This window comes from Penaeus vannamei, chromosome 16, assembly GCF_042767895.1.
Source record: "Penaeus vannamei isolate JL-2024 chromosome 16, ASM4276789v1, whole genome shotgun sequence".
NCBI lineage: Eukaryota > Metazoa > Arthropoda > Malacostraca > Decapoda > Penaeidae > Penaeus > Penaeus vannamei.
In genome coordinates this window covers 40,605,041-40,617,061 of record NC_091564.1, presented here as the reverse complement: position 1 = coordinate 40,617,061, position 12,021 = coordinate 40,605,041, and the positions used below count along the sequence as shown (strand labels likewise).

The window sequence follows — 12,021 nt, the reverse complement described above, 5'->3', positions numbered from 1 at the left end:
TAACAACTTCATGTACAAATGAACTGCCCCATAATACTAACAGCAGCATCGTTGATATACCAGAGCAGAGTGGCAGCTGGCATGGAAGGAGCTGCTGTGCAATTAAGATTAACAAGGTCATCCACACGAAAGTGACCATCAACAACACCTTCAATCCTGGGTCGCTCATTGGGTATCACTGGAGAGAGAAAATATTCATGTTTATTGAGTCTTCCTGTGATATATGGAGAAATTTATGGATAAACACACACACACACACACACACACACACACACACACACACACACACACACACACACACACATACACACACACACACACGCACGCATGCACACACACGCACGCACGCACACACGCACGCACGCACGCACACAAGCACGCACGCAAACAAGCACGCACGCACGCACACACTCACTCTCTCTCTCTCTCTCTCACAAACACATTAATAAAAATATAATTAATATTTTCCATAAAAAAGGTTAGAAACATTAAGTCTTCTGAACTTTAGCTAACTGCTTTTTAATTATAGTTGTCATATAAACTAAAGAAAGCTACACACACATTATTTCATATTTAGTCTAAGTGTACAACTACATTTCATAAGATCATCATCCCAACAATGTGCAACTAAAACGTGATAGAATTATTTAACAAATTATTCTTTTAAAGTACATGGGGGAATGTTGGTAACCAGAAATTTGGGGGAATGTTGGCAACCAGAAATTTGTATATACATATTTGTCTAACAGGAACTAATAAAGCCAAATATCCATTTAAAACTGCCTTTCCTAATCATTTGAACTATACATATATTAATCCTCATTAAAACACCTGAAAGAAAATATTTCAAAATAAAAGCAACAGATATATATTGTTAAAAAATTGGCCCACAAAATACTGACACAGAGAACAGTGTGCTATGCCTGCATGCATTTTTATGTAATTAATGCCATTATTACTCAATACGTGCATAAACAGAGGGAAAGCAGCATTTCAGTGTCAAAAAACTGCATACAATAATACATGAGATTTAAACATGAACACTTAGACACGACACCACCACCACTTGCTTCAAAGCTCAGTGAGAGACAAAAACACATCTCCTTTCCCTCATATTTCATGAGTAACATAAGCTGATCTATTAACTCACCAACAACTGTCATGTTGGCTGTCTTGTCATCAAATGTGAAATCTGGCCAGTCCCTGCCCACTTCACACTTGTACTGTCCGGTTGCAGTCAGGTCCACTTCACGGAGCACCACCTTGTTCTCCTGTGACTCTTCCATCTGCAATACATTCCAGGTCTGAACTTCAAAGCCTTTTTTACATTCAAGTTGCATATCCAAAACATGATGTTATGTACAGTAAGTATCAATGAATCAATACTGAACAAGAAACTAAAAGTGAAGAAAATCATTGCAAATCATCATCAATGACATTATTACAATAAAAAAATTACCCATAATATTGCCAACCATTTACATGGAATTCCTTAATCTAACAAACTTTTACTACATCAAAATGTGTATACACTAACATCAAATCCCCAAAGAATTAACAGAGTACAAGTCTACTTGAGATTTTTTCGTCTATCTGAGAAACTTCAGTCTTAATGCTTTTAACTGTCCTTTGCCTGGTCTTCAAACAAGGAAAAAATTACTGTTCTCCAGTTTAAGATATACTCAAAGTACTTATACAACAGGCAACAGCACCACTCTGTCTCAATGAAAATCCTAATTAATAACTGCCGAGTTAAGCCACCTCTTCCAACATTTATTGGAAACAGTAATAAGGTATATTTATTTTCCTCTCTTTTTTGCTTATTTGTTAACCACTAACATGACACAACAAATTATATGGCACAGATTGACAGGTGTAAAAATAGGGTGAATCTAAACAATGTCACATAATTATATATTTGTATAAATTACTTGATGATATAAAGGTAGAAAAACAAAAATGTTTTCATTAAAATTAAGTGTTCCATACAATAAACAGTCTTAAGCATACTCTAGCCATTTTTTTTCTTTTTTAGGGGGTTAAAAGGTTTAATGGAAGTGATGCTACCTGGCTATACTATATTAAATTTGTATATCTGATCATACTATCTGTTAAAAAAATGTATTTGAAGTTTTTCACATTTATATAGAGGTCTCTTGATCTCAGTGTTATAGATGAATGACTGTGTATTATATTCAAGCAGTCAAACTGATTGTCTGTATTCACTTACAATGACTTGGATATTTGAGTTGTTGAAAGCTGCCATCATGGGATCTTCACTGGGTGTGTACCTGCAATACAAAATTTTATATAAGCCCTGAGAGAGAACAGATAGTAGCCATTGTGTGGACAGCTGGTTCTCAAGTTTTTTTTTGTATCATTATCCTTGGCCCAACCCCATTATCCTTCAGTTAAGTGAAGTTAAAGGAAAAAAAAAATTAGAATACATTTGGGAAACTAAAGTTATTCAGGAAATAAAGAATTTGATAAAAAACATTAACTAGGATATTTTTCCCTCTATTACAACTTGTAATTAAAGCATCATTCCTATGGCAATTAATATGAAGTAGACATTATTGCTACATTATTTAAAGGGAAACATGATATATTTCATCCTTTTAAAAAAATCAACAAAAAGGTCTGTTGAAGACAGTGCACATCACATATTAGTATTTTGCATCTTTAAGCTGATTTCTGGCTTTGGTTTGAATACAAACTAAAGCCAAAAAAGGAGCCTTATATTACCAAGTTGTTGCAAAAGGGATGAGCACATCAAGAGCTCTCCCGTCATCTTTTCATCAAGAGTAAATGGGTTGTTAACATAATTTATATACTATCATTACCTATTTACCTATTCATTCATTCATCTATTTATTATTACCACTTCACTAATTACTTTTGGAAAGTGCCCCATTGCCCCCCTCTCAAAAAATGACTTTATTACCCATATGGGTATCATTACCCCTAGTTTGAGAACCACTGGTGTAGACAATGCTTCTTACACTCACAAACAGTTCTCTCTGGGGTGGATGAAATTATTTTGAGGTGCAAGACAGAAGAGGAGGAAGGGCATGGAGATATATTACTTTGTTCATATTATCTTTACATAAAAACGGTGTACAAAAAGGAATTTCCTAGATGCATGTAACATGTTCCAGTAATGCGAATTTAGCCAGGTAAGCATGCCATTCAGTTTGTGACAGTCAGTTTCCATAGGAACCTTCCACAGGGGAAACTAAACCTCTTCAAGTTTAATAGGTATTTTAATTCATGAAACATGAGCGTTTCTCCATTAAAAAATGAAAAAATCACTTTACAGGTAAAGTTGGTTAGCAGCCCCTATGAGATGTCATAATAACCTTATTCAATGCACCATTCAAAAGTTGGTTTAACATGTGCATCCTCAGGGGGTGAGGTGTGTACTATGACTGACCTAGGTTTTACTTTGGCAATAGACAAAGTACGCATCCAATAATTCTTTGACTGAATACAAAGGAGAAGGGTTAAAGATGTTAAACATCCTGGAAAGATGATTTCCCTTGGAAAAGGACAAGGGGTGTATACTGTATTATCATACCTACATAACACTTTAACTGCCCAATGTCTCCTTAACTGAATCAAAGTTATAATGATTATAATTTTAAAACTGTATAATTTGAAATAAATTAGCTGAGAACAGCCTGACTCAATTATCATAATTTTTCAAAATCATACAAAATAAATATTCAGTCCTAGTTTCTCTATAGCCTTTTGACACAGTTTTATTCAAGGTCACTATTGAGTAATATGATGCTATCATCCCCTTTTTCATTAACCTCAAAAGAGGAACCAAGTTGTTGGGGTCATCTCAACTTCAAGGTCAGTTGACCTGCTAGTTTTACACTGCCTCATTAGCATTAGAATGTTGCACTGTATACTCTTTAAAACAATTGCAGCTGTTGAGCATTTAGGTCCTGACATTCAGCTTCCATAGTTAATAGGAATATGTGAGGAAGCACACTTCATATGGAGAATACTAACCAAACTATAAATAGAATCCATCATTAATGATAAAAGCAAGAACCTTGTCATGGCTGTTACCATAGATCCCTGTGTGGTTCTCAGTGAAGAGAAGAAGCCTCAGGTGGAAACCTGTAGCCAACATCAATAGGCTTCTGGCATCTTAATGAAAGGCAATTGTTGAAAAAATGAGGCTATGGCAGACCCACAGCTCTCAATACCCAAGTACTGGTATGGAGGGCCGGTCACAAAAGACCAAGGCCAACTAACATTGGTAATGGTAATACGTTACCATTAGGTAAAAGTGTTCAAAACACCTAAGGCACTTTAATTTTCAATGAGCATGTATTGTTACTGTGTCAAATGACAGGGTACACTTCAGTTTCTTGCAGGAGCTCTTTGATAGTGGGAAGCTAAACATTGCAGCTCAGACTCTAGGTTCTCTTGTCACATACATGCTAGATGTGATCATGTTATATCCTAAGGTTATTGGTAAATATAAAAGCACCCAATTTTAGCTTCCTCACCCTGGGGTCTTGTATTCACAGTATCAGGCTTCTGTGAGTCTATGACCCCATAATCAGAAGTTTACGCAATTTCATAAATGTGCTCATAAGGTTCCTTGTTATATAAACTTTGAAATGATGATATCACTGTGCAGAGAGAGTGAGAGAAAAAAAACTTTTTGATTAGTGCTATTGGGTTTTCCTTACTTTTCTTGGAAGTATTGTTTGTGCCTGTGTTACTGGGGTGGCTACGTCTATGCTTCTACTCAATCAAGTTTCTTTTCAAAGGAAAGCTTTCTAAAATACCTTCAACTGTCCTTAAGTAAAGCAAGCTCCTACCTGAAGAACTCCTCATCGTTGAAATACCACTTGACAGTGTAGAGATCTTCGGAGCCTAAGTCATAATTACAGGTGAGAGTCTGGTTGGTGTAACGTTCTGCATTCAGAGGAACATCCAGGTTCGTCACGTAACCAGCCGACCCCAGCATGACTGAAAGAAGCAAAACAAGTATTAATCAAAGTCACAACAAAATCAAATGTTGGTTACGTGCGATTTAACATAATTCTGAACACGACATAACTATAAAATGGGAATCTCAGTGAATAATGGTTGAAGAACTACAAAATAGTTTATCAACAACAGTATACATACATACATACATAAGTATATACACACACACACACACACACACACACACACACACACACACACACACACACACATATATATATATATATATATATATATATATATATATATATATATATATATATACTTTTTTTTTCTTCTTTTTTTTATCTATTTTATTTATTTATCACTATTATTTTTTTAAATGTTATATTAGAGAAAAAATACATCATGACTAGTATAGAGGCATTTCCCAGTACATCAAACAGAGCTCATGGTTAGCTCTCCCTTTCACACAAGCCTCAAACTCTCAAATACATGTATGTCTATCACCCTGTCTGTCTCTGTTTTGCTCCAGCATGCCTATCTACCTAGTAAAACGAAGCACATCAATAAAAAAAACTTCTTGTACAACCTAAACTTTCCAAGGTGCAATACAATGGATCCCCACATATCGCTGTGTATTTGAACCACAAACATCTTAACAAGCAACAAGGCAAACGATGACACACAACATCACTGACCAATACATTCCAGTTGGGTCCATTTGAGACCTGTGGCATGGTTGACAAGAGATGCGTGTCCCGATAACCTACACATTTGTCAAAATTACACAAAAACGAGTCTGGAATACAATTTGAGACAGAAAGCGAAGCAAAGGTAAGTACAGGTGGATAAGGGGACTTCCTCTTCCATTTCCGCCAATTCAACTTAGACAACGACTTACGGGATTAATCAAGAATGCCTTCGGGTGGTCTGACACTTTCCCGTCATCGTATATGAATGATTATCTTAACTTTCCTGTTGTTCACTTTTGAATTTGTGACATATGCTATATAGAGTATCACAGACTACTCGTGCCCCGGATCACGTACCGTCCAAATGGTGTAACAACGAAATTTTTGTCTGTTACTTTCCACAAACTTTGACCATGAGAAAATAAAACAAGTAAATCAGAATTAAAGGAGCAGTAAATTGCGAGGAGCCTATAACTGTCAATGACAAAAAAAGGTGGACTGTAACCTTGAACAGAGTAGTAAAAACTGGAGTGTTTAGGTAACTCTGAATCTTTATAAAGTCTACACCTGTGGTTCCCAATCCCAGAGTCGCACCCGAAAAAGTTTGAGAAACACTGGTCTACATAATCAACAGCGGCTGCGAGAATCGTAAGTACCTTTTAACAGGTTCATTTACACTTTTTTGTTTGTACAGAGCGAAGCCACGAATAAAAGGAATCAAACATGCATCTCTTTGGTCTACCACAGAAAGTATTAAAAAGTTCATAAATACACCCAAAAATCATCTCAAAATTAAACAATGTAAACGAACACAATGTTGAAACCGTATTTACACATAGTAACGTCCCTTGTTAGCGAGATCGATAATCAGGTAATTGGGTCAGAGGAGGGTAATTAGTCTGCGCCCCCCCTCCCCCGCCAAAAAAAATAATGCTACTATAATATTAGAGCAAGACAGGCTTTATCCCTGAATCGCGACCAATATCTAACGACATCTAACGAGACAGCCCAATTATCTTGTGTGGTCTGCCCCTCTCCCTCTCTCTTCTCACGTTGTTTTTGGTTTTATGAATTATCCGATTGGGTGCAAGTACTGCATTACACATTGAAATTACGACCACAGTTACCAGTATTACACACCTACTCTCACGTCAATCTTATCTGCTTATCTGCTTTCACACTCAAATCCTCGTATGTAACACACCTTTATACACAAGCATCACGTGAGCACAAACTCGACGGACGGTAAACTTCAAACGGACGACCCCTAAGAAGAAACAGCATCAGAACAGTATGAAGTTGGCTGATATGAGGGCGGTAGCTAGAGTGGCCATTTCTAAGGACAGAAAGAAAGAAGAAAGAAAGAAGACAGAAATGCTGGAAAGACCATCAATCCGCAGTCGCTGAAACGGCTAATGGTGCTTCTGTGAATACTTTTTCATTATTGTCAGGCATGCCAGTTTCTCTTAGAAAAAAAAAAAAAAATGCGTATATGTATTCCTTTCCACTCATGCAATTACCTCTTAATTTTTTCTCCCCCATTCCTGCCTTCTTCCCTACTCTCTCCTCCCTTCCTCCCTTCCTACCATCTTCTCTCCCCTCCCCCTTTTCCCTTTTCCCTTCCTCTCTCCTCCTTTCTCCCTTCCTGACTTTTCCATCCTCTCTCCTCCCTTCCTGCCTTTTCCCCTCCTCTCTCCTCCCTTCCTGCCATCTTCCCTCATTTCTCCTCCCTTTTTTCCTCATCTCTCCTCCCTTCCTCCTTTATTTCCCTTCTCCTTTCCACTCACAGCTCCACTTTCCCTGCAATTTCGGTGCAGCACCTACTCGCTCCGCCGGCCTGCGTTACGCCATTCACTGTCCTTCCCGAATTTCCATTTACATGCCTGCATAATTGTTCGTTCTTCTTCCTTTACGATACATTTGTTTCTCCTCTTGTTTGCATTTTCTTAATAACCGTTTTCGTGTTTTTGTTTTGTTTATTTGGTTTTCCTGTTGTTTTCTTAATAACCGTTGTTGTTTTGTTTTGTTTGTTTTTTGTTTCTCCTTTTTTACCATTTGACATTTTGCTATTTCTCCGTCACTCTTTCCACTCTTTCCTGTCCCACTTTCTTGCACTTCGAATGCCTCCAGTTCTCTTCTACTCTATCCTCTTCCAAACTTTCTCCCTCTGACATCTCCTTATTCTTACTTACGACTCTCTTTAAGACCAAAATTGCGGGCAAAGAAGAGAGAGAGAGAGAGAGAGAGAGAGAGAGAGAGAGAGAGAGAGAGAGAGAGAGAGAGAGAGAGAGAGAGAGAGAGAGAGAGAGAGAGAGAGAGAGACCGATTCACACCGAGTGAACAGAGAACAGAGAGAGGGAACGTAGATAGGGGGAGGGGAAGGGGGAGAACAGGAGGGCGTTACGAGGGAGGGGGAGGATAGAGAACAGGAGGGTGATAGGAGGGGGAAGGGGGAGAACAGGAGGGTGATGCAAGGGGGAAGGGGGAAGGGGGAGAAGAGGAGAGTGATGCGCGGGGGAAGGGAGGGGGGAGAACAGGAGGGTGATACGTGGGGGAGGGTAGGGGGAGAACAGGAGGCTGATACGTGGGGAAAGGGGTGGGGGGAGAACAGGAGAATGATACGAGGGGGAAGGGGAGGGGGGGGGGAGAACAGAAGGCTGATGCGAGGGGGAAGGGGGAAGGGAGAGAACAGAAGGGTGATACGTGGGGGAAAGGGGAGGGGGAGAGAACAGAAGGCTGATACGTGGGGGAAAGGGGAGGGGGAAGAACAGAAGGGTGATAAAGAGGGGGAGAGGGGGGGGCGCCTGCAGTCTCGGGAGCGCTCAACTTTCAATTCCGGCAGATCAGACTTTCACCGGCTCGCTTCACGGGGACTATCTCTTGAAGTAGGCCTAGCCCTTGCTGGGGACTGCGAGGAAGGTTAGACAAAGGCTGATGCTTTTCCCTTGTTGCTGAAAATCACTTTCTAATCAGATAGAAAGATTAGGAAGAAAAGAACGAAGATATAACATTCAGACATAATAAACAAGAGGAAAAAAAGAAGGAAATAAGGAAAAAGAAGGAAATAAAGAAGTAAAAGAGGGAAATAAGGAAAAAGAGGGAAAAGAGGAGGAAAATAGAAATGAGGAGGAAAGAGGGAAATGAGGAGGAAAAAGAGGGAAATGAGGAGGAAAGAGGGAAATGAGGAAGAAAAAGGGAAATGAAGAAAAAGAGGGAAAGTAGGTAAAAGAAATAAGAAGGAAAGAGAGGGAAATAAGTAGGAACATCTGGGAAATACATGGGAAGAAGAGGGAAATAAGGAGGAAAAAGAGGGAAATGAAGAAAATCAAGATACCATCCGAAGCGTAAGAGAGAACGTCCTCTCCCAAAGATGGCTGCCATGCGCGCGGAACGGCCAATCGCCCCGCTGGCCCTTCCGTGGCAGGTCTTTATCTCTCCGTGATCGCCCTCACCATCATCACCATTAATCGTCGCCGCGGATCAGAATCGTCTCTCCAGCATCGCCTCAAATGGTGCGCTCTGAAGGGGTGGGGTGGGGAGAGGGGGATTGATCGCCTTTCGCCCGCGTTCTCTCTCTCTTTTCCTGCACTCCCCATTATGCTCTAGATTATCTGTGGCTCATATTTGTTCTTTGAGCCTACTGTTTATAATAAAAAACAATAATTGTAGAGGAGATAATGGTGATAATGGCATGTAACCGTTATTACAACTGTTATAAAACTTACTGGACTTCATTCACATAATTTTCGCCCCTCCTCCTCCTCCCCCCTCCCCCACAACAGCTTACTCACACCCGATAATCTCCCCAGCGCTATTGTCTTCCCAGTCAAGAAACACTCCCCATCCTTCCCTCCCTTCCTACTCTTCCTCTCTTTATTACTATTACCCGTAGCCCCTTAATCCCTTTTTCGGGCCTCCTCTCGACGTGTTGAAATGCGGGGCACGTGAACGACCGTCGGGTGTCCCTCCCTCGCCGCTGAGCCCTCTGTCGGTCGCAAGGGATGACCCGGGTTGTTCCTGCACAGTCGCCCTTGCTTTCGACTCTCGACTCTCGACTCTCGACTCTCGACTCTCGACTCTCGACTCTCGACTCCTAACTCTCGACTCTTGACTCGACTCTTGACTCGCACTTTATTCATGAAGGTCGTTTCCTCTAAACTGTAAGTTGTCAAAGAATAAAATAAAATAAAATAGCCTGCATACCGTCGTCCTTGCTTTCGACTCTTGACTCTTGACTCGCACTTTATTCATGGAGGTCGTTTCCTCTAAACTGTAAATTGTCAAAGAATAAAATAAAATAAATAACCTGCATACAGTCGCCCTTGCTTTCGACTCTTGACTCTTCCACTTTCTTCATGTTCGTCATTTCCTCTAAACTACAAATTGTCAAAGAATAAAATAAAATAAAATAAAATAAATCAATAAATACTACTAATAAATACTCCCTAAAACAGACCGCGCCGGAGAAGGTCCGATCTGAGATTTACAACTGAATTTCCGCAAATCCTAAATAATAATCAACAGGAGCTAAAAGTAACCCATTCCCGCCCGCGACTTCCCTTCTTTCCATGCCATTTCTCCCTCCCTTTTCCTCCTCTTCCTCCTTCCTCCTCTCCCCTTTTCCCCCCCATTCCCCCGAACCAACGGCCAGTCAGCGCCATTAGTCTCTTTCATTTTCCTTCTCCCGCTCTCATCTTTCTATCGCCTCTCCCCCTCTCTTCCGCTCGCCTCTCCCCTCCCCCCTTCCATCCATCAGGGAAGCCCGACAAACCCGTGATTTTTCCGCTCCCGGGAGTAATCTGTGCCTCTGGACACTCGCCTGCATAATGACGAGACAGAAACGGGACACTTGGTTGGTCCGAGGGGAGGAGAACCCGCACGGGGGGAGGGAGGGAGGGAGAGAGGGAGAGAGGGAGAGAGGGAGAGAGGGAGGGAGGGAGGGAGGGAGAGAGAGAGGGAGGGAGAGAGAGGGAGAGGGAGGAAGAGAGAGAGAGGGAGGAAGAGAGGGAGAGGGAGAGGGAGAGAGAGGAAGAGGGTGAGAGAAGGAGGGAGGGAGGGAGGGAGAGAGAGAGAGAGAGAGAGAGAGAGAGAGAGAGAGAGAGAGAGAGAGAGAGAGAGAGAGAGAGAGAGAGAGAGAGAGAGAGAGAGAGAGAGAGGGAGGGAGGGAGGAGAGGGAGGGAGGAAGGGAGAGAGAGAAAGAGAGAGAGAGAGAGAGAGAGCCAGGGGGAGGGCTGGGGGGGAAATTCTGACCTTCAAGGCAAGCAATCAGGGGAGGTTAAGGATATCCAGTAGCCAGAGCGTGACCTTTAAAAGGGGGCGGGGCAACAGAACGCGACAAGGATGAGCAGAGGATGAGTGGTCAGAAGCGCCGCCACGGAAGGGCCAGCTGGTATTACTGAGATGAGGAAAATTGAAGATAGGCCGAAAAGGGATTTCGCTGTCTCTGCATGTCGGTATTCGATGCATACACTTAGCTCATTAACCCTCTATTCAGATATCACTTATATTGTAATGTGTGTGTGTGTGTGTGTGTGTGTGTGTGTGTGTGTGTGTGTGTGTGAGTGAGTGAGTGAGTGAGTGAGTGAGTGAGTGAGTGAGTGAGTGAGTGAGTGAGTGAGTGAGTGAGTGAGTGTGTGTGTGTGTGTGTGTGTGTGTGTGTACATATAAATAATTATAAGAGGAAGCAATTCTCCTCACTGACCCAAAATACCAACAATAGTGGGATGTACAACCATGAGACTAAATGTTTCCCAGACTAATTTAACTTCCAGTGGGTCATAAAACTAATTTCCTGTTGGCGAAAGAGGGAAGCGGCGAGAACAAGTGACGGAGATGGGGGTGGGGAGGCACTGGAAGAAGGGAAGAGGAGAGGGAGAAAAGGACAGCACGCGCGGCAAGAGAGAGAGAGAGATGGAGAACACGAGTAAGAAGGAACGAGACATAATCGAGGATCGTATAGCATTTAAATCGATTCAATTCCGCTCCCCTTCCGCGCTCCGCAGAGCTGCTTCTCCCCCAAACCTCAGCTTCCTCCGTCGTCGCCCCCGCCGCCTACAGCGTCGCCGAGTGCAAACAGGCAACTGACTCGAAACTCTCCAAGTCCCCCACAGGGTCAATACGGTGACCTTACCCCGCACTTTGACGCAGAACTTCCGAGGCCTGCGGGAGTGGCGGAACCTCGAAGCCGCCCGACATAATTAGCTTCGTCCCGAAAGAGCGATACGTACGAAGCAGATTCTCGCGAGTGACTCGAAATCCCGCTCATTTCGAGAAGGGGAGCAACGGACATCAAGGGGAGGAAGATCAACGCCGAAGGAGTACCAAGAGAGAGAGAGAGAGAGAGAGAGAGAGAGAGAGAGAGAGAGAGAGA

At 41.9% G+C, this 12,021-nt stretch overlaps 1 protein-coding gene across 2 annotated transcripts in view; it reads right to left on the bottom strand.

Moving 5' to 3' along the window:
* The window catches only part of LOC113819848 (uncharacterized), a 250,693-nt gene that overhangs the window by 1,991 nt on the left and 236,681 nt on the right, over window positions 1-12,021 (bottom strand). Inside the window, exons 1-5 of one of the 2 annotated variants that reach the window (XM_070131456.1) lie at window positions 5,658-5,748; window positions 4,845-4,995; window positions 2,231-2,291; window positions 1,151-1,286; window positions 42-178 (exon numbers count right to left, since the gene is read on the bottom strand). In XM_070131456.1, coding sequence (XP_069987557.1) covers window positions 42-178; window positions 1,151-1,286; window positions 2,231-2,291; window positions 4,845-4,995; window positions 5,658-5,733 — 561 coding nt within the window. In that variant the 5' untranslated portion in view covers window positions 5,734-5,748. Of the gene's footprint in view, window positions 1-41; window positions 179-1,150; window positions 1,287-2,230; window positions 2,292-4,844; window positions 4,996-5,657; window positions 5,749-12,021 lie in introns of those variants that run through there. The other variant, XM_070131457.1, reaches the window with a different exon arrangement.